General features: G+C 44.0%; 1 protein-coding gene across 1 annotated transcript in view; it reads left to right on the top strand.

Annotated features, from left to right (window-relative positions):
- Positions 1–19,939, top strand: part of ADSS2 (adenylosuccinate synthase 2) — a 338,000-nt gene extending 318,061 nt beyond the window's left edge. The window contains exons 11-13 of the mRNA XM_085611393.1: positions 5,083–5,180; positions 8,272–8,421; positions 18,387–19,939. Of these exons, the coding sequence (XP_085467519.1) occupies positions 5,083–5,180; positions 8,272–8,421; positions 18,387–18,439 (301 nt within the window). The 3' untranslated portion in view covers positions 18,440–19,939. The remainder of the gene's footprint in view (positions 1–5,082; positions 5,181–8,271; positions 8,422–18,386) is intronic.
- Positions 19,940–22,136: the final 2,197 nt, after the last annotated feature.

The following is a 22,136-nucleotide window of genomic DNA, read 5'->3' as shown; positions in this document are numbered from 1 at the left end:
TTTTGGAACATGTTACCTACAAATGATACAAATATATCTTAAGCCAAGTTAACCGTGCATGCTGCATAAAAATCTTTGCAGTGAATACATGAACCCTCGTGCCTGTAATACTGTAACGGAACCTGTGGCCTATGTGCGCGGTCGATGAGTCGACCCCCTGGGATATGTTCCTAGGTACTCTTTTGTAGTCCAATGCCTGTTTCATCTTGTTTTACTTATTAATTACAAGGCTTGACGTAACAGTGGCTAATATAGAACTGGTCTGCTGTGTAGCACCAGTTCGCTTAATCCCCCGAAGGATAAAAGGTTGAGCCAGCCCAACAAGGATTTGAGCTGGTCTTTATCATGCTACTTGCAGACATCAGCAGTTGGTACATTAACCTACTGAGACATGTTACCAGCTATGTTTGAAAGTGGAGCTATTACTTTGTGGTCCTCTACCAGAAGGCTGTGAGCATGGAAGTGTTAACATGTTGCATATTTATCTGAATAAACAGGATTTTAATAAAAAATATTTTTTCCCCCAGATCTGCTCCCCTGCAGCAGGTTTCCCTGACTGCGGTCACCGCTCTGCCGCCTGCAGCTAGTGTGCCTTGATTAAAGTGCCTTGTTACGAGGCGCTTTCCTGCAGTGCCTTGGCTGTCTTTTCAGCTTGTAGCTGTTCCCTTGTTTCTTACACCGCCTTAGTAGGCATTTTACCTCTCTGCCGCTTCCTTCATGCTCCTTCTGGCCCTTTTCGCCCACCTGCATCCCGTCACCCAGCGCCCCGCCCCTCCCTCCCAGGACTTACTTAAGAGAGGCCGCAAGCCTGTCCGCGCCTGGACCGCGCTCAGGACCCTGGTCCTCCGACCACCCACATATACTCCTCCGCTGAACTCGGAGCCCGGATGGCGAACAGCAACTGTTGCCGCACCGCTCCATGCTCAACGGTAGGACCTTTTGCGTGCCACCACTGTCTCTTCTCCTGCAACACCATAGCAACCAACAATGCCAGAGACACCGCAAAGACAACCACATGCGCCATGCCGACGAGTCTGCCACAGCACAGCTTCAGTGCATCCTACTCAACACTCTATTTCCATGCCAACACACCACAGAGATCTGGGACAGGATCTCATCCCTCACCCCGGATGTTATCTTCCTCACAGATACCTGACTGAACTCCACCTCCACGCCAGACATTGCCATAGTCCTTCCCGAAGGCTACAAAATAACACATCGGGACAAACCAACAAGTAAGGAGGAGGAATTGCCATCATCTACAAGGACACAATCAGCTGTACGAACTCCTGAGACAAATCGACCATGATAATGGAGGATCTAAACTTCCAACTCCAGACAGGCAGAAAAGGCACCATCAGAGGCATCCTTTCCTACAAACCACCTTGACCACGCCCGAGCTTCTGCAACACCATCCCTGGCATCATCGACTCCGAGCACTACATCCTCCTAGGAGATCTTAACTTCCACCTCGACGACCCCAGTGACCCTAACACAACCGACCTTCTGGAAGGCATGAGCAACATCGGCCTCAAGCAACTTGTCATTAACCCTAGTCACATCGCAGGACACACGCTTGGCCCCATTTTCACGTCCCTTGACAGAGTCAAGTACAACAACGTCTCTCAGCTCACCTGGACCAACCAGTACAGCGTCAGTTTCACCATCTCAGGATACCAACACTGGCACCTTGCCCCCTAGCTTCACATGCAGAAACTGGAAAAAGATATCCGAAGAACAGTGGAACAAGGCTTTGAACTCCCACCTTGCAGACACAACATCCAACCCAGAACAGGAAGGAAAGTACTTCTCCCAGTGGATCACTGAATGTGCCGACACAGTTGCCCCCTCCAAGGCAGTCAAATCCAAAGGACCTGCCAGAAGAGCCAGGTGGTTCACCATTGAGCTAAAATCCACCAAACGCAACTGCCGGCAACTAGTGGGGAAATGGTGCACCAGCAAAGAGACAGGAGACCATACCACCTTCAAGACAACACTCAACCTTTACCACCGCCTCCTGAAAGAAACAAAGAAGAGCGCCCTAGCAGACCCCTTAGAAGCCAGCACACACCGCAGCCAGCAGCTCTTCACCATTGAGAAGGAGTTCTCCAACCCTGCAGCCTTTGGGAACTGCATCACCCCCCTCCCAAGATGGACAACTATCTCTCCATGGAATGACTCCTGGTGGCCTGCTGAACTTGGCACATCCCCCGCCCCAACAGACCACACCCGCAACCTCGGCATCACTCTGCACAGCAACTTTTCCATGAAGAAACAGGTAAACAGTCTTATTTGCCTGCTTCCACACCGTATGTATGCTCAACAAGATAATCAGGTGGCTCCCTGTCAACACCAGAAGGATTGTCATGCAGGCCCTTGTCAACAGCAGGCTGAACTATTGGAACGCATGTTATGTAAGAATCACCCCACGCCTCCTGAAGAGATTATAGAAATACAAAACTCAACTACCGGACTCATCCTGGACCTCCCCATATGAACCCACTTCAAACCCCACCTCAAAAAACTATACTGGCTCCCTATCCAGAAGAGATGCCAGTTCAAGATGTTGACCCACGCATACAAAACCCTGCACAACGAAGGACCAGCTTACATCAACAAACAATTGACCTTCCAACCAACCAACCAGAAGCTTATGATCTGCCTCCCTCTTCCTCGCAGACACCCCCCGGATCTGCCGAAACAATAGCAGAGTTTGCTTCTTCTCACACCTGGTGGCCAAAGCTTGGGGCAACCTTCCCCCACACCTTATGACCACCTCATCACTCAAACACTTCAGGAAACGACTCAAGACCTGGCTGTTCAAATGAACGGATCACCATGAAGCTAGCAGCAACCCTAGCACCTTGAGATCCTCACAGGTGATTTTTCTCGCTTTACAAATGTTTGATTGATTTATGTTTTCCAACTCAAATGGATTAAAAGTTACTGTTATAATCTATCTAAATATATTAAATGTGTAGTTTATTGTATTTTGTTATGTCCTCCTTATAACATCGCTACACATTTTTGGTTTGGTCGGCCTCCACTTCCCCTGCTCATAGAATGTCCCACTGGGAGCCTACCTTAGAATGCTTACGAGTGACTGTTTTGTCAGTTACAGAGAGTGGATGACTGAATTAAAGAAGACTCTTCAACTTCCTTCATTTCCCTTGCTTTATATGTTTAAATTGCAACACTGAAGACGATCTCTGTGAAGTGGGCAGTCCAGTCATCTCCCCTTTTGGTCATTACTCCATTGTGGACAGGGCTTCCAGTGTTCGCCGTGGTGGTGAGAGTGGAACAAGGATCCCTTTCCTCCAGCTAATAAAGTTCAGCGTCTCTGCTGAACCATTTCAGCGGGCGTGTCTAATTAACAGCGGAGCTGCTGTTCCTGTTCCTGTTCCTGGTTCAGCATCATCTTTGTCAGGAAGTACATGTCTTCCTTTAGGTTGGAGGGGAGTTCTCCCTCAGGTAATTCACACCCACTATTTCCAGAGTTCCTGATCTTCGCTTTGAGTTTTGGCATATCGTTTCTGTATAGCTCTCTAGTCGCATACCGGATGCTCACACTCTGAGCTGTCCGACTTATCAGCTGCCCTGTTCGTGATCTTTGCGTGTATATTACCGCATGTCCCTCTGGTTACTCCTGTGAGTAGTCGTTCTTTGGCTGCTGCTTGTTTAAAGGAAGGCCGTGGCCTGTTTCCGGGCTGTAAAATATTTCAAATTTTATCTACATTTGGTCGTACCACACGTCACCCTGCCTCCTAACCTGGTGTATCTCCGTTTGTTTGTATTAGAGGGAGAGAGCCTTCCACAAAAATGAACCTGGTATGGTTGGGTGGAGGGAAAATTGTAATAACCAATGGTCCTGCAACACATCAGGGAGTTCAACACCACCAGACCAGTACAAAAATTAGTATGGCAAAAAACATGGACTAAAAACCAAAACTGGAAAATAGCTGATACTGTATTAGTTAAGAGACCCACTAAAGAGCAGTTGTATCAAAGTACATTTTACCCACCACATCAGTTAACAAGAGTGAATAAAAATGTGGTCCAATTTGATAATGGACAAGTATGGAGTGTTGACAGACTTGTAAAAGTTGTGGCAAGCCAAGGGTAGGGTATGTTCATATATTATGAAGGAAGATGTGTCATAATCTACCTAAATATGTTAAATGTGTAGTTTATCGTATTTAGTTATGTCCTCCTGATAACATAGTTATATATTATTGGTTTGGCCCTTCTCCCCTTCCCCTGCAAATAAAATGTCCAACTGGAAGCCTACCTTAGAATGTTCACGAGTGACTGTTTTGGCAGTTACGGAGAGTGGATAACTGGATTAAAGAAGAGTCTTTACCTTCCTTTGTTTCTCGTGCTTTATTTGTTTAAATTGCAATAGTTACTAAAATCGTGATGACCTGCGTTGCCCTTCAGTGGAAGGCTCTGTGCAAAGGTTGATTGGTCATCCTTCGGTTGCTTATTACTGTAGTTGGGTGTTAATTGGTACTAGTGAGTTTAAATCCTTGCTAAGACAGTGTCAACATGTGAAAAAGGACCAATTGTGGAGTAATACTATAGCAAAATGTGCCACATTAGGTCACATAATTTCCCTTTTCTTGCTGCATAATTTAGTCAACTCTGCCTCAAAATGTGATGCTCCCCTGCTGCATAATTCCAGTATCCTTGTCCGTACCCTGTAAAACACCCTGATAGCAGGTCTTTTCAAGATCAAAATGGCCCGCTTTGCAAATGTGACCCACTTTGTAGCTATCTGCTGTGCAAATAGAGGTACTTTTATTTTGGTGCCCGAGCCTATTTTCGGCACTGTGCGACTGTGTTCTACAGACAATGTTTGTAGTAATATCCGAGAAATAATCACTAAAAACCCCGGCGACCAGAACAGAAAGCTGGCCCAGAAGCGGACAAAAAACAGCCCACAGACCGACCTGTCAAATTTGGCCCGTCCGACGCAAATTTCGCCACAGCCCACCATGCTTTGCAGTGACTTGATGTACACCAGTGTGTGTGTTTGTGTGTCCAATTAAGATTTTACATCTTTCTTTTTCTTTACTTTAATAGACTGGCGCTCACAAAGCTTGATATCTTGGATGTGTTCTCTGAAATCAAAATCGGAGTAGCTTACACACTGGATGGAACGAAAATACCTAATTTCCCAGGTACAGTATAGTATGTTTTACCCTGGTCTCTGTAATACTGCAGTGGTGACATTCTAATGCTATTCAGATCCACAGCACCATTGTTTGAAATATCACTCGATTAAACATTTAGTTGAACAATTATTGTTCTTGGTTTTCTTCTGCTCTTCGTTTTATGTTATGTTTGTTTTATTTCTGGTGACATTTTGCCCCGATCTGTCACTGAAGTCTGCACACTTGACTCTGGTGACACAGTCGTGAGATATATTATTTTCTTGAGGCGTGTACAAAGAGCATAATTTTTCCAGCACAATTCCAGGGTGTATGGACTTGATCAAAAAGTAAAAACGAAGTTAAAAAAAAAAACGTGAATAGAAGACGATAAAAAAAACTGAATTTACACATACCAATGGCAAGACTGGGTTCTTTCATCACAGTGGCCAATGTATTGTTGAAATTCAGAAACAAGCTAGTTATGAAAAGATTCTATAGGAGCAGGGACCTAGAATATACGCCATAGGATAGCACAGTTCCGTTATTGCTTAAATATCTGCATATTTAATATATTCAAGAGCCTCGCCTCATCAAACAAGATATTCCACATCTACCATCATACTCGTTTCCCTCACAATTTCATACCACCATCAACACTAACATGAAATGTATGGTGATCCTACCATGATGAGGCCTAGGTTTTACATTGGCTACTATATAGACAGCAATGGTTGGTCTGTAAGCAGGGGATACAATCCGCGCTTCAAGGGTCGCATAGTGGGTGCTTCAAAACATTACGCCACACTGTTTGCGGATGGCAGTTTATTCTTCCTTCCCGATCCTATATCTTCCCTTCCTGCTCTCAAAGAATAATTCGATTAAGTACTATAGAGTGCCTGCTTCTGGACAGAGGGCTCAATAAAGTACCTTGTTGTTCATCTGCCACAGGAGGCCAGAGACGCATGGATGTAACACCCCATAGCCCCCCAAAGCAGACACTTTGTAAAATCTCGATCACTGGGAGAAGCTGAAGGTATCCTGGATGGGGAAGAATGGATAACTAGTTTAAAAAAGAACTTTATACCACGCTCTCTGTGGGTCCGACATTACTCCTTAGTTTTCCCCAAGGCCATACTATTTCATCATATACAAAAGGTGCTCTTGAGTTTTGTTTGGCGAAATAGGACTTCTAGAGTTCTGGAAAACAATTGAGCTAAATAAGGGGGACTGGGCCTACCCAATATCCATAATTATGGCCTAGCGACCCAGACCAGACCCTTCCTGGACTTGAACTGCAATCCTGAAGGCAAACCATGGGTTACAAGTGGAGTAAGAATTCTCTCTCCTCCCACTGCCAACCTGCATGGTTCCCCATTAGGCCCAGGCCTGACGCCCATTGAGTAGTACAAATCACAGCGATTCTGCTGAAACATTTACAGACAGTAGTAAAAAAGAAAGGCATTACTTTATATCCCTCTCCAATGACCCCAATAAATCAGGCCAAGACTTTAATGTTGAAAATACTAGATCTGGGTTTAGGTAGACCGAATCAGCACAACCCACTGACAGGTTGGCCTGGAGAAAACTTGCGTCAAGAGACGAGTTTAGAGTCAGCCTGAGAAGAGCAATCTAGACTTGCATAACTACTACTCTTTGGGAACGAATGGGAAGTAGGAGCTTTGGCAAATAGAGAAGACGCATAGGAGGACAAGTTCTCAGAGGGGATCATTTGACTATACCTCTATATACAAGATCTGTGCCCTACCCATAAACACAAATATAGAACACACAGCAAAAGGGACCTAGGAATCGACATAGCTGAAAAGACGTGGAAAAAATATGGACTAGGGCAGCTAAGTCCCCCATCTGTGTGCAGTATACATGAAACTGTGACTAGATTGTACCTCTCCCTACCAGATTACTTTCTATGTTCAGTTGGTTGGTCCATATGCACTCTACTTGCATTCATGGTCCACTTTTAAACGCACTGGAAAGAGATTACGTCAAAAATGAGGACCATAACTGTCGTCTCCCTTCCACTACATCCACTGCTGCTGTTTTATGAGAACCTGGCGAAAGCAATATATATCGCCTGACTACACCTATAGGTAAGCTCATCACCCACCTGCTATTAGTGGCAAGATTGGCAGTTGCCCAAGTTTGGGAATTTCAGACAACCGGCATGATTACAATGTGATCAGGAAAGGTGTGGAACACTTACACCATGGAAAAACTATCAGCCATTATACATGGTCGAAAGTACAGGTCAAAAACAGTCTTGCTAACGTTTAAGACGCAGAGCCCACTATTATGTCAGGCAAACTATGTCGCTTGGGGATATGCAAAATGCCAACTTCTTCGAACTATGACAACGAACTTCAGCAAGATACACCTGAAACAGGCTAACCGCCAAGAACAGGGGATAGCTCTGGTAGGCCTATGGCCTGAATTAAACCATATTTAATGATGTGCTTAGTTGGATATAATAGAATAGAATAATGTTTCTTCTATGTCAATCTGATGCAAAGTGATATTATAATGTGAAAAAACTTGTTCCTGTGCTTTCAAGTGTGGTAAAAAAGAAAATATGTATTTTAACCTGGATACATTCACTTAAATGGAATTTACTGGACGCTTAATTGGCTTTTCTAATAGTCGGTTATCTTTTCTGTTAAATTGTTTGTGTGCTTAATGTATTGTATAAATTGATGTTGTACCATTCATTTACACTGCTAGATTTCTACCTCCTTTACTGTTTTTTCTCTTTCGCATTTCTGTCACTTTGCATTAGCCTTATTTAAGCACACTCTTGATGCGAGCTCTTTTTATAACCATTTTAAATACCTACACCTGACAGAATGTATTGTAAGTGTATTTCATTTACCTTTACAAGCTCCAATATTTGTATTTGACTCCTGTTGTTCGTATGGCCTCCAAACAATATTAGGAGTCTGCTTTAGCTCCCACTCGACTTTATGTAAATACACAAAATCTACTTAAGTTGGTGGATGGTTTTGTTATACTATCCAATATGTAGGCACTGTGTATGTGTTGTATAATTAGGACTTTTGATAAGACCATTCTGTATAACTACTGGTTATTGTCTCCAATTTTGTAGCCAACCAGGAGATCTTGAATAGAGTGGAAGTGAAATACGAGACCCTCCCTGGATGGAACACCGATACATCAAGGGCCAGAACTTTTGAGGAGCTCCCTCCCAACGCACAGAGATATGTTAAATACGTACAAACGGAGCTTGGAATACCTAGTAAGTATTCAAATCTGTTTGCCTTCATGGTATCTCAATTTATTCTGATTGGGACAACGGCGCTGCAGTTCTTAATTTGAAAAGGTGGGGACCACCGGCACTCATTTTTGGAGACCCGCATTTTTCCATGTCCAAATTTAAACCAGAGCAACGGAGAAAAGTAATACAAAAGGAGGAAAGAAAGATGAAGAAAGCAAAGCTGAAAAACTGTGAAAAAGAAAGAAAGCTGGTATAAAAAAGAATCTGCAACAGGGGCAGCTCCTCCGCTAAGGCGGAGGAGCGGCACCCTGCTGCTTAATGAGCAGCGCAGAGGAAAAATAAAATGATTATAACAAAGCGTTATCATCATTTTATTTTTCTTACCTAGTTGCGGGGAGATGCGGGGAATGGCCAGAGCAGGGCCCGGGGGAGGAGTGATGAGCACACTCAAAGTGCGCATTAATGTTTGACCAGCCGTCATGGGCCAGCAAAACATTCATGCGCACTTTACATGTTCCCCACCAGGCTGCAATACACAGCCTGGTGAGGAGCATACACATGCTCCCTGTCCCCGCCTGAGTGCCGAACCATGGCGCTCAGACAAATCACAACTCTGCAATGCAGCCTTGTGATTTGCTTAGGGGAACCAATTACAATGCTGCATTGCAGCGTTGTCATTGGCTTAGGGAGCATGAATGTTTCCTGCTCGAAGGAGAGACGGCGGCTAGGATGCGACCGGCAGGTAAGTTTGCTTTATTCTTTCTTTTTTTTCTCAGCTGTTCACCTCCCTCCTTCCTGAATGAAGATCCGTCAATAAAGACTCCTAAAAATAGTTTGAAAGCTGTTGAAATACTAAGAGTGCCTATGTTGTTCGTGTAATATCCGTAGTTTGCAGGCAGACAAGAATTCAAAACATAATCATGAACTTTGGAACGGTGAGAGACAGGCACACCCTAACCTAAGTAACCTAAACTCATTATCAGTCACACCATGTGAGTAACACTAACCCTCCCTGAGTGATTTGTTGAAACTTATTTTACAAGGAAAGACACGAATGCAGTATTTGCTAATTGTTTTCAACAAATTGTGATGCATGTGGGGATGAATGTCTTAATTTTTGGAGTGAAATATGTGTTCATATTGAACACGTTAGGATAACAATCAGTTTGAGTAATGGGTGCTGTGATCTGTTAGCCTGTTTCACAAGCTTTAGCTTAGATTATAGTAAAGGCCATAAAACCAGCACAAACCACAGCAAGGAGCTCTTTGCCATCGTGAAGGAATTCTCCTACCCCTCAGCCACCAGAAAAGACATCACCCCCTCCTAAGAACTGTGTGACACCTTGGCAGACTTCTTCCATGACAAGATCTCAACCATCTATGAGAACTTCAAATCCCAACCCTCCGCCACCATCGGCCTACTCGCACCCTGGAACACAACCCTAGAACACCTAATCACCCATTGGTACTCTCACTACTCCAGCCACAATCTCCATCATGAACTCCATACACTCATGAGCACCCACGGACCCATGTCCCCACCACATCTTCATCCTCGAGAGCAAGACAATTGGCTACAAGCTCAATGTTAGAAATGAGGGGGCTCTGGTTGACGCAGGTGTGAACCCACAACAAGCAGGGACCCTTTACTTCTTGTCAGGGCGAAGGATGACTCCCCAGAATAACCCCTGCTCACCCTCTAGGTGCGTGGTGCGAGCAGTCTAGGCTAAGTCTCAGGCGTACACGGTTAAGCAAGTGCAATAATACATACAGTAAACCCCTTGCATGCACCACAAACGGACACCAATCAGGAAGTATATAAAAATAAGCTTTTATGTAGTTTCAGCAGAGTCATATACAAGGCCCAGTAACGTTGAAATGATGGGGCCACAATTCTTGGAAATACGGTAAAGTTCTCTTTGTTTTACGGAAAGTTCTTTAGGCGGGCACAAGGTAACTGTAGGCCTCCGCGCACTTCGTGCGGAGGCAGCGCCCAGGAAGCACACAGCAGATGACAGGGAAATAAGAACGTTGCGGACCCTGGATTCGATGCGAGCTCGCGGTCGAGTTCGTGAGTACAGTACCTTGTTTCTTGACGCAAAGGCGGGTGCGGGATTTCAGCGGCTCTTCGACAGAAGAGCGAGGCGGCGTCCGCGGCTCCCACACTTCACGATGGGGGTCTGATCTTCAGGCTCACGACAAGAGCGGGGTGTTGCAGGTGGCGGGTGAACAAAGCGGGGCAGCCGGGCACGCAGATACGTCCGGGCCGTCCGAGGCTTGGAGATGCTCACAAACGCCGATTCCGGCGGGAGGGTGAAGGTGCACAGCGAGCCTCCAACGAGCGAGGTGACGGGGCAGCCCAGCACAGCGTAGGGGGAGCGGCTCCGATCGAGCGAGGCTCTTCCCAAGGCGGGGGCGGCTAGGCAGTCCTGGTCACGGCTCAAGGAGGGACTGGGGCACGAGGGTCACAGCTCCGGCGAGGGAAAGGACACCACAGTCCAGCAGCAGGCGAGTGAAGATCAGGTAGAGCCCAATGGTCCTGGGGCTCAGTTCAGGGGGCAAGCTCAGTTCCAAGCCCTTGGAGATCGTTTTGGAAAAGCACAAGTCTTGAAAGTAAAAGTAAAGTGAAAGTCTTCAGCAACAGTTTCTCTTCTCTCCTTTGGCAGCAAGGTCACCACTGCAGGCCAATCCCCCAGGATAGGGACAGTCTTCCTCCTACAGCTTTCCCGGTGCCTCCTCCTCAGGCAGAGATTCTTCTTGGTCAAAAGCGGATCTAGTTTCTCAGGAGCAGGGCTCCTCCATTTATACAGCAAATCTTTTGTTCTCCCAGGCCAGGGGGGCCCTTGCCTAGTTCAGTCCGGTTTCTGAGCACTTTGTTTACGCGATGCAGGCTTCTTCTTTCAGAGTGCAGGGCAGAGTCATCAGACGCTCCTCAGGGGGCGGAGCCGGCATTGAGGTAGCAGAGCACTGTCCTATTCAGAGCCTAGGAGCACTCCTCCCACCCATCTACCTGTCGATCGTCCTATTCATTACCAGGCTACCTAGCCCTGCCCATCTGGGTTCCTCCAGCCCTGTCACTCATACCAGCCAGACATCAGATACACATCACGCAGAGGCGGCTGAAAGGTTTAGGCAAGCAAAGGCCAACTTTCTAAAAGCGGCATTTGCAAACCCGGAATATTAAAATAAACCTTGCGAAAAGATGTACCTTATTATTCCGAGTTCAGGCATACTAAACTCGATCTTCTACCATGTTCCCTGGGTCGGTTAGGATCATAGGGTGTAATAATCCAGGCCGCCCATACTGGCCTATGAGAATAGGGTAGCCTTGCAGTAGTGAACAACAAGATGGCGGTAATTCACTACTAGGACATGCCACGCATCCAGGCTTGTCCTACCTTAGGCTTACAACGCACCCTGCCCGTGGGCCTACCAGAGGGGTGACTAACATGCAGCTAAGGGAAGGTTTTAGGGACTGGCAAGTGTGGGCACTTGCCGGTCAGCATGTCAGTACCAGACTGCACGCAGGTTCTGCGATGGCAGACCTCAGACATATTTTACCGGCCGCTTCTGTGGGTGGCACAACCAGTGCTGCAAGCCCACCAGCGGTGTTCGCATTTACATGCCCTGGCGCCCCCGGCGCACTTTACTGGGGTCTGACAGTAAATCAAACAATTCAATCATGGAATCCAACCAACATATACAATTTACATAGGGAGCACTCGCACCGCGACACTGGTTGGCAGTGGCACAGCGCGCTGAGCGGCCAACACCATAAAAACACATGAGGCACAGCGACAAAAAGAGGAAGGGAGACTCACGCCAAGGTGCCAGGTCTAACACTCAAGAAAAGTCCTCAACGCCTCCATCACCACGCCCTTCTTCCCTGAGTACTGGAAACATGCTGAAGTGAGACCCTCCTGAAGAAACCATCCGCTGACCCAGCAGATCCGAAGAACTACCGGCCCAGCTACCTCCCTGCTCCCGTTTCCAGCGAAGGTCCTCGAAAAGGCAATCAACCCTCACCAAACACCTGGAACCTACAACCTTCTGGACCCCTCTCAATCCGGATTTCGAGCCAACCACATTAGTGAGACAGCCTCCTTGACCGCAGTGAAACAGCAGTCCTCATCCTCTTGGACCTGTCAACTGCCTTCCACACCACCTCCCACCATATTTTGATCAGCAGACTCCACCAAAATGGAATCCAGTAAGACACCCTCATGCTCCGTAAGATCTTCAGGTGGCTCCTAATCAACGCCAAAAGGACCATCACTCAGGCTAGACTACGGGAACACTCTCTACAAAGGAATCACTCCACACCCCCTGAAGAGACTACAGACAATATAAAATTAGGCGGCAAGACTCATCCTCAGCCTCCCCAGATGGATTCACATCTCTCCACACCTCAAGAAGCTACACTGACTCCTGATCCAGAAGAGATGCCAGTTCAAGATGTTGACCCACCCATTCAAAGCCCCACACAATGAAGGATGATCGTACATCAAAAAACTAATGACCATCCACCAATCGACCAGACCCCTGTGATCCCTCTCCCTCTCAGACACGCCCCATCCCCCAGTATCCGCCGAGCATACAGCGGAGGACGGTCCTTCTTGCACTTGGCGGCCAAAGCCTGCAACGACCTTCCCCTGCACCAGGATTTCTGGAAAGGACTAAAGACCTGGCTGTTCGAATTAACAGATTACCGCGAAGCAGCTTGCTTCTCCCTCGTCTTTAGACTCTCACTGGTGATTTGCTGCACTTTATAAATCACGATTGATTTATAAGATAGCTAAGGCTAGTCATAACTGTTATCCACTGAGCTTCACAGAAGTGAACATCACACTGTCTTTCCCTAGAGTTTTGCAACCCAAACTAGTTGGAAGAGAAATCAAAATAGACCAAACTGGTTGTTCCAACATTTCACTCTTTCCCTTACCACCACCACCCACCACCCACCACCCTCCACTCAGTCTCTTCTTCCCTCGCCTTTTTCCCTCCCATCTCCTTTCTGTCCGTCAATGAAATTAACTCGATTTAGCCAGGTGTATTCTTGCATAGAAAACTTTGGCCCGATATTAAGTCCACTAACAGCCACATATAGTTATTATAAGAGTCAGAAGTTAAAATATCTCTTGTTCACGAGTTAAAATATGCTCTTGGTAATGGTCCCAGAGCAATACTGGACTCCGACGTGTGAGCAGATGATCACGTTGCTGTAGTTATTTTCCCATCTCGCCTTTGTAGTCTTTAAATGTGAGGTAAACATCTAAAGATGCTTTGTGCTGCTCTGTTGACCAAGCTTCTATTTGTGATAATGTAATTGATGTGGAGAAATCTGAAAGGTTGAGTGGATTTGTTCTCTAGGAAGAATATAAAATGCAAAATTGATGCTAAATATAATAAACACTCATGGTTGTATTTTGGTCTTCTTTTTCTTTTCTGCAATTCGCCTGAAAGAAGGCAATTTAATATGCTACCATGTGGAAGATCAAGTCATTGAAATAGAGATGTTCTCTCTGTACAACAAAAATAAATCCACTATGTAAGAATAGTTTAAAGAGAAGTTCAATGCACAAATCGTGCTGTCCTCTTGCACCCAGCCTTTTCTCTACAGACCTTTGCAGTAGCCACAAGGGGACAAAAGTGAAGTCAACAGGAATTATTGTTCTCTTGCTTTTTGTGATCCTTCTTACTTGAAAATAATTGGGCATGCCATATTGAGGACAAGACATACTTTATCTCCGTTATTTTGAAATAGCATGTTGGTGCTAAGACAACCCAATCACATGCATCATACATATGCATTTCCTACAAATAAGTATTTGTTCACACGCAGCCATCTGAACTTGTTTTATTGCATTTAAAAAGTTGAAAATTGACTAGATCTCTGTGGTAGTCCTTTTGATCACCTGCTTTGGATGCTTTAGCTCCCCTCCACCGTTTAATTTCCTTCTTCCCTAATACCTTTCCTGTGTCTTCTAACATTGTTTTCAGGTACTTAAAGAAAACTGCACACTTATGTTTCAAGCTTTAAGTCGATTTTCACCAGTTCAAAAGTCTTGTGAAGGTGGTACTTGTGATTCCTCCAGCACAAGTGACTTAACAAAAAAAAAGGGGGTATGTTGCTGTAGTGGAACATTTTACCCATTTCTACATGCAGTGGCACATGAAGGGCATAAAGAAGTTTGTGCAGTAGTTAAAATAATTTAGTCATCATACATGTAGCATCATCGACTCCAAATGTGTGGTGATCTTTGCATTTTGTCACTGGAAAACAGTGCTAAATTTCCATACTGAGGGAAAAAACTCATGCTGCTTGTCCCAGATACCTTGGCCATTTTATTCATCTACAACAGGTAGATTTTTTTTTTTTAGTTTAAAATATTACATTGTCACTGAGGTTTTAACCTAACTTAATATTGTAAGAAATTACTTTAACCTTTTTTTTTTTCAGTGAATTTTTAAGATTTAGAAAGTAAGATATAATTACAAATCTCGCAGAGGAGAAGCTTTTGAGCATTGTCAACCACCATCCTCCAGATGAGGCAACCCGCTGCTCACTGACTGACGCTAAAGCACGTTACGCAGCACTGACCGAACCGGTCCGCTGCTATAGTTATACGGAATACACCTCTCTAAATTCATTCTTGATTGCTTGGTTCGCCAAGATGTACTAAGTCCACCAATCACTGAAATTGTACAGGATGTGGTCCCAGTTCTTTATGATCAGGTGGATATTTTACGAGCGTTTAGCATCTACTATAATGTGTTATATCTAGCATTACCTGCACCTCCCACAAAGTCCATCCAACATTTTTTGGATCCCTTATCTCTACCTTCCATCATTCCTATTGTACATGAGGAACTTGATGAATTGATCACTGTGCAGGGAGTGAAGGGTGCAATTCATAATCTGGCCAGAAATTAGACCCCTGGTTTGGACGGATTACTTACTGTTAGAGTACTATGATCGATTTGCAACCCTCCTATCCCCTAAATTAGTTGAAATTTATAAAGAGGCGCTTGCAACAGGCTCGCTTCCTAATTCTCTTCAAGAGCCCCTTTTAGTGCCCCTGCTCAAACCTGAAAAAAGATCCCACCCCGCTCTCTTCATACAGGACCGTAGCTATATTAGACACAGATAATAAAATCCTCGGGAAGTTATTAGCAGGGTCTTCTGTGCAATTGCTGCCTACACTGATCCATTCAGATCAGAATGGATTTGTTCTGGGATATATAATAGTGTATATATATATATATATAGTAGTATGTGTGTGTAAAAATATATATATATAAATAAATATATATATATATAGTATTTTTACACTCCCATACTATTATATATCCCATTCAACATTCCTGATGTACTTTTCTGCGATGTAAAGACCCTCTAAGTAACAGTGACATACCTGCTGTGAGCTAATCTTGACAAGGGCACAATGATTCTTATTGACAAACAGATTCTTTTTCTCCAATCACTCTATAGATCAACCCTGCTATTAGCTTGTGTGGATACAGTAACGCTCAATGCTGCCCGATTCCTTTTACTACAAGATATACTTATCAGGCACTGTGACTGAAAAGGAGAGTTATTACAACCCAAGATTGCTCTCAGGGACAGCAACACCTCTGCTGTTTAGCTTACATTTTGCAATGAAATGCAGACTTTAATTTCACCTGTTAGTTTATTTGTTTGTTGTACATTTTCCTTCACTTGGGGTCGCAGGGGCATTGGAAACACTTAACAGTAGGCAATACAATCAAATACCATAGAAAAGAGGTGTAGGTGTCCTATTTATGAGCTTCGGGAGAAATATGCATCGCTAGGTATGTACATAGAATAAACTATGGTTGTAGTGGAACAGCAGCAATGGAACCCAGGCAAGGAGAGTGGTCATTCTTTGACAGTGAATGAGTGTGAAGGTTTGAAGGGCACAAAGGAAGGATGTGAGATGTTTCTCAAACAGGAAGTATTTTGCATATTTTTTATTTAAATGTTGCATTGAAGCAGCCAGACCTTTGGAAGGACAGAGTGCTAGATTCTTGGGGTACACTCTGAGAGACATTTTTCAGGATGTAGGCCTAATTAAAACTTTGAAGTGTCTCTCGGACCTACGATGAATGAACAAAGACTCCCCACCCCTCCCAGGATTCCCAATTCTTACAGAAGCTAGCAGTGGGGAGATGGGATCTGTGAAGAGGATTTTATTAAACTGATTGTTGACTCAAACTTGGAAGACCTGAGGAAGCTGTGCCAAAAATAACTAGGCGGCATGGAGTGGCTAATCATACTCAGCAACGTGGTCCATGTAGAGCTGATGCTTTCTGCAGGATCCGAGTGTTTGTACTTTGCACTGGGCAAGCACTATATAGCTAGCCCTTGGAATTGACCATTGATAAACACAGTGCATCTACGTTTATACCTCAAAATGTGTGTGTATATAAATTGTTGTGCTGTCCAGGAGTGTGACTGGAGAGGAGCCCCCGAGCATCCCACACTGAAAGTTCACTTTTCCACGTTTGCCTGCTACCTTCATCTCCTGACCGTTTTTAATCAGAAACAAATAACTTCCAGAAAAGGTTTGTGGTCTTATGCAATTTTTACCAACACAGTCACAAAGAACCTCCGACTTAGACATATAACCTATAGATTACGAAAATTAATTTGTAAATTGCAACAGCCATTGCTCTCTAACAACATTGCCATTTACCTGCGAGGCTTCCGATAGGAAGTTCTACAAAACAGCTTGGTAGAAAAAGATTTTGCAGAGATGTCTGATGCAAAATATTTATGGTGGTAGACTTTCGCACAGATGTTCGTAACCCATTGTCTCAGCTGCAGTTTTAGGCCACTTTTACTCTTTAAACAAAATATGCCAACCAGACACCTTTGGAATATTTTTCATCTTTTTACCTTTGTTCAGTTTGTCGTACCATAGTCTGCATCAGATTGTAACAAAGCCAGATTTTTGAGTTTGGATTTTTTAATAGTATATATAACAAAAAAGACAAACAAATGCAACTGCTGAATAACGAAAATAATCGTACGTATTGGATGAAGAGAGAATTCTAACAAAACACGTACTTACTCCCGCTTTAGTTTTTTTTTCCTTTCATTTATATAGTTTTGGTGCCAAAACATTTTTTCTTCTTCCTAGAGAAGGCAGTGTCACCTGTGTAAAACTAGGACCTGGCTGAGGAGAGTGTAATGTCTTTCCAACTATTTACATCCACTTAGAGCATGGAACGATCATCAAATTGGCATGCTGTCTCTAGGTTATTTCATCCAGTTGTAAACTGTGGTCAATGGGGAAACAGCAGTTACAACAACGGCCAAAATATGTGTTGCCTTTACAATGCGGTCGGAATAACGAATGCGTCATACCCCCGCATTCCTGTACCACACATGTTATTACAAAATCAAGCTTTGGGTAAAGCGGCCTTGGACTTTAAAGTCCAACACTTTACCTACTGCTGAGAAGAATGGAGTTGAAGTACTAAATTATACTGTTTCAAAGTCCAGCTCTTTCCCTAAGGCAATTTGTTGTAAAGACGTGCGTGGTAAGACTTGCCTGGTAAAGGAATGCGTGGTTAAAACTCATTTGTTGTTCCAACCACGTTGTTAAGGAACACGTGGTGTAGGCATGCGTGCTTGTGTCATACCATCTGGTTGATGATCTCTGTATCAATACCTTAGCACATTGTATCACACGGAAAGCGTGGAACTAGCATATCTTTTCAGAAGTCGGAGTTCCTCTGTGATCCCAGCAGAGGCAAGTATCCACATATTGTTAATTTCAGGTACTTTAGGAAACTTGGATTAGGTAAGTTAATTAAACATGGCTATTGCTTGTATTATAAATTGCACAAACCCTGCAACTGAAACAAATGTAGTGCAGAACTGTATTTGAACTCTTGTGGTGCGTTGTCATTTTGTTTGAATAGTAGAATAGAAAATATATTTTTTCTTCTCTCTACAGTTAAATGGATCGGCGTAGGAAAATCCAGAGACTCGATGATTACACTATTTTAGGAATTGGAGATGCATGAAAGAAATACACTCCTCAAAGATTGTGTCCCTTTCTTATCCCTGTTATCATCCACGTGGAGTTGATCAAGATGAAGTGACTGTCTGGAAGCTGAACGCAGTACTAGAAGTTTGAGTTTTTGAAGGTTTTTTTGTTTCTCAGACTATTTTGACCAACCACTCCCCTTAATATTCTTGATCATTTGTTCTTTTGCTCACCTTAGCTCAGGGTGTCACCTACTTGGCGATCGTTTTTGTTATGTTTTCTTTTTTTACTCATAGTGTAAACCATATTCTCCGACGTCCTAGTACAACAATACCTCCATTAGTTTCCCTTTCTTTAATTGCCTTACTTCTCTGAAGCAGAGTTGAGGTGGGAGATTTAAGATAGTAAAAAATCTTGCAATTTTGCACAGGTGGTTTTACATCCTCATTGTTTGTACACTTAAAGTCTATATTTTCTTATTGCTTGCTCTAGCTCATGTTTTAAATGAAATCTGTGCCTTGACCTTATTTTCAAATGTTTCATTTTTGTCTCTTATTAAGCATTTTGTCAGTTGTAAATTGCAATCCTAAATTTCAGAGCTCTCCAACAGAAGCCTCCTTTTTGTGTGCATTTCACATAAAATCCCATTCTGGGTATTGAGGCTTTCCCACAAATAACAGCTTGTGTGTGTGTTTCACATCATGACTCCAGAAAGAATTCGCATTGAATAGAACAAAACCATTCTGTTATGGATTCTATGGAGTAACCCCACTCCACATATGATTCCTGCCATCACTGTTAGCTGTCCCAAGTATTTGATTAACTTAACCGTGATTAATGAAACATTTAATTAACTAAAAAGGAGGAATGCTTAGCCTGCAAATATTTTACCTGTAATGTTCTGTTGTTAGTTTTAACATTCACTTCATCATGGAAAAATAAAATATCAGAGGTTCTCCAGCACTGGATCTTTAGAAAAAAATTCACACAATCTCAGTAAGTTTTAAAGCACCAGCAGAATTTCCAATGGACCTTCCATTCATCTTTTTAGCTCTTTCCATTTTATGAGTAGGAATTGACTAATATAAGCTCTTAAATACACTCTTGGATGTCTACTTTGATTCATGTATGTAGGCCAGTTACAATGACGGCATACAACACTGTTCTTGCTCCAGGATAATAGATATATAACGAATGAGTCTAGAGACGATTATCTGCTGGAGAATTGATGTACAGATAAGAAACTTACCCCTACTCTTGTTTGATACACTTGAACATTAATAGATAGCTTTTAATTTTTTTATACACTGACAAATCTTATTCTTGAAAAGTGTCACATGCTTTGAATGCTTGAAGCTGGCTGAATAAAATATATAAATCAAATTATTTAAGAAAAGTAAATTAACAGATTTTAAGAGGTGAAAAGGAACTGTGGCCTGCGGGCTCAAATTGTAATCCTGTATAAAGTTCATCTGATCATTGTATAAAGTTCATGTGATCATTAAAGGACTATTCTATTATTCCTGTGTTCAAATTCATAACTCTATTGTTTTTATTTGATCAGAAATCAATTTAATTTTTCAAATGGTTATGCAAAACAGCCACGTCCAGCCAAATATGTAAAGGGAAGTGACAGGACTGCTGGAGGTTTTTTGAACTGGGATGATAAAAAAATTGTTTGAGGGAGCGTCCATCTCCGGAAGTAACATCGACGCAGAAATGCATGTTAATTTGCACTTAAGGCCCTAAGTAATGCTATCATGATCATATAATAATCGGAATTCAAAAAATAATTTACAAATTTCCTAAAACATTTTTTCATTAATTTGCAACAGGTTAGGTACTTAAAACAAACTGACAATGATTGGTTCAGTCAATATTACTTTTTATTTCAGGAATATAGATGTAAACCAAGAAATCATATTCCATAAATCATCCCTTTTCAGTAAACTGATTAGCACTTTTTTGTGTGTTTTTTTTTTTTTACTTTTTACAAATGTGATATCATGGAATAAACTGCTTTTCCTCAAAGTGTCATCTATCCCATATAAAAAGTATAGGAAACACATGTTCGAGGCATATGAGCTGCAGAATATACACTGTGCATAGATCGCCATCTGGTGTTGGGCCCGGATGTTTGCAGTTTGTTTTTCCTCTTGGAAAGTCTTTGGAAGTCACGAGTTCGGTGACTCCTCCTTTGGTTCGTATTGCGCATGGGCTTCGGCTCCATCCTCAGATTGTTTTTTCCGCCATCGGGCTCGGATGTAATACTTCGCGCTCCGGTTCCGAACTTTCCAGTTCAACGATCGACGCAAAAATCCTCGCTCATCGAGCTCCTTCAGATAATAAATCATCTTACTCACCTTCTCTTCGGCACTTCTTCGATAGCGGCCTTCGGGCCTATTCCGGCTCCGGTCTCGGCTGATGGAAAAAACTCCCTTCAAGAAGTGCCCTCGATGTGGGTCTAATTTTCCCCACACCGATCTTCATGAGGTGTGCAACCTCTGCCTCTCCCCTGAGCACAAGGCCCGAGACTGTCCCGCCTGCAAGTCTTTTCGCTATAAAAAGACTATTCGAGATCGACGGGCTAGACGCAACATGGCGCACTCCTCGACCTCCGCTCCAGTCGACATCTTCGGGGACGACGTCGAAGCTTCGGGACAGCAGAACATTGAAGAAGAGGACGACGACCTCGTCAGTGCTTCCGAGGCCGACGACTCAGATGTGGAGGACATCACCCCGGCGCAGAGGGTCGTGAGTACAATACCCCCTCCCACACCCACGCTGATACCCAAAAAGGCTTCGGTCAAACCTTCGCCTTCGGGCAAGACCAAGGATACTGCTTCTCACACCCCAACTTCGGGCCCGGTAAAGAGGCCTATTAAGCCTTCCGGCAGCTCGGGCTCGAGCCAGCCTACCAGCGGTACCGAAAAACAACCTTCGGCACCGAAGAAAAGATCGGCCTCCATCTCTACACAGAACCCAGTACCAAAGCCTTCGGTGTCGAAACCTGCCCTTCCGGTGCCGGCATCACAAGGCCCTCGGCGCCGACACTCCCGTGCCGAAGCCTTCTTCGGCACCGACCAAAAAATCGGTGGTCCCAAAGAAGCACGGCTTAGACAAGCCTAAAAACCCGTCGTCCCCGAAAACTTCGGCGCCGACCGAATAACCAGTGTCGCAAGAACTTTTCACACCAGATCCTCTCCAAAAGACACTCACCAAGGATCCAAAAACTGGACATTTGACATTGTCTTCAAAAAAGAGACACTTGGACAAACCAGCTCCACCTCCACCTCCAAAGAGGAAAGACACTGCTACCTCCCCTTTCAGAGTGCCTTCCCCACCTCCTCCACCCTCCCCACCTCCACCCCTACCTCATCGTTCCCCAACCTTGTCTCCTGTCCCAGATGATTTAGGAGACCCTTATTATGATCCAGCAGATGTGCCACAAGACCCCACCCCTACTGGATCTCCAGACCCATGGGATGACTATAACAATCCGGACATCCCAGATGTCCCACAGGATGACCTTTACCCATCTAGGCCATCCCCACCTGAAGATTCCTTAGGTTTTCACCACCTATTACAAAGGGCGGCACACTACCACGGGGTGGAGTTACATACTGAACCAGTGGAGGAGGATTTTCTCCTAGACACCTTTGACAATGCACATAGGTCTACTGCCATTCTACCTATGTTAAAGGGAGTGATTAAACA

The sequence above is a fragment of the Triturus cristatus genome, chromosome 6 (genome assembly GCF_964204655.1).
Source record: "Triturus cristatus chromosome 6, aTriCri1.1, whole genome shotgun sequence".
NCBI classification, from domain to species: domain Eukaryota; kingdom Metazoa; phylum Chordata; class Amphibia; order Caudata; family Salamandridae; genus Triturus; species Triturus cristatus.
Note: the sequence above shows the minus strand (reverse complement) of the source record. Positions and strands in the feature narration are given on the sequence as shown.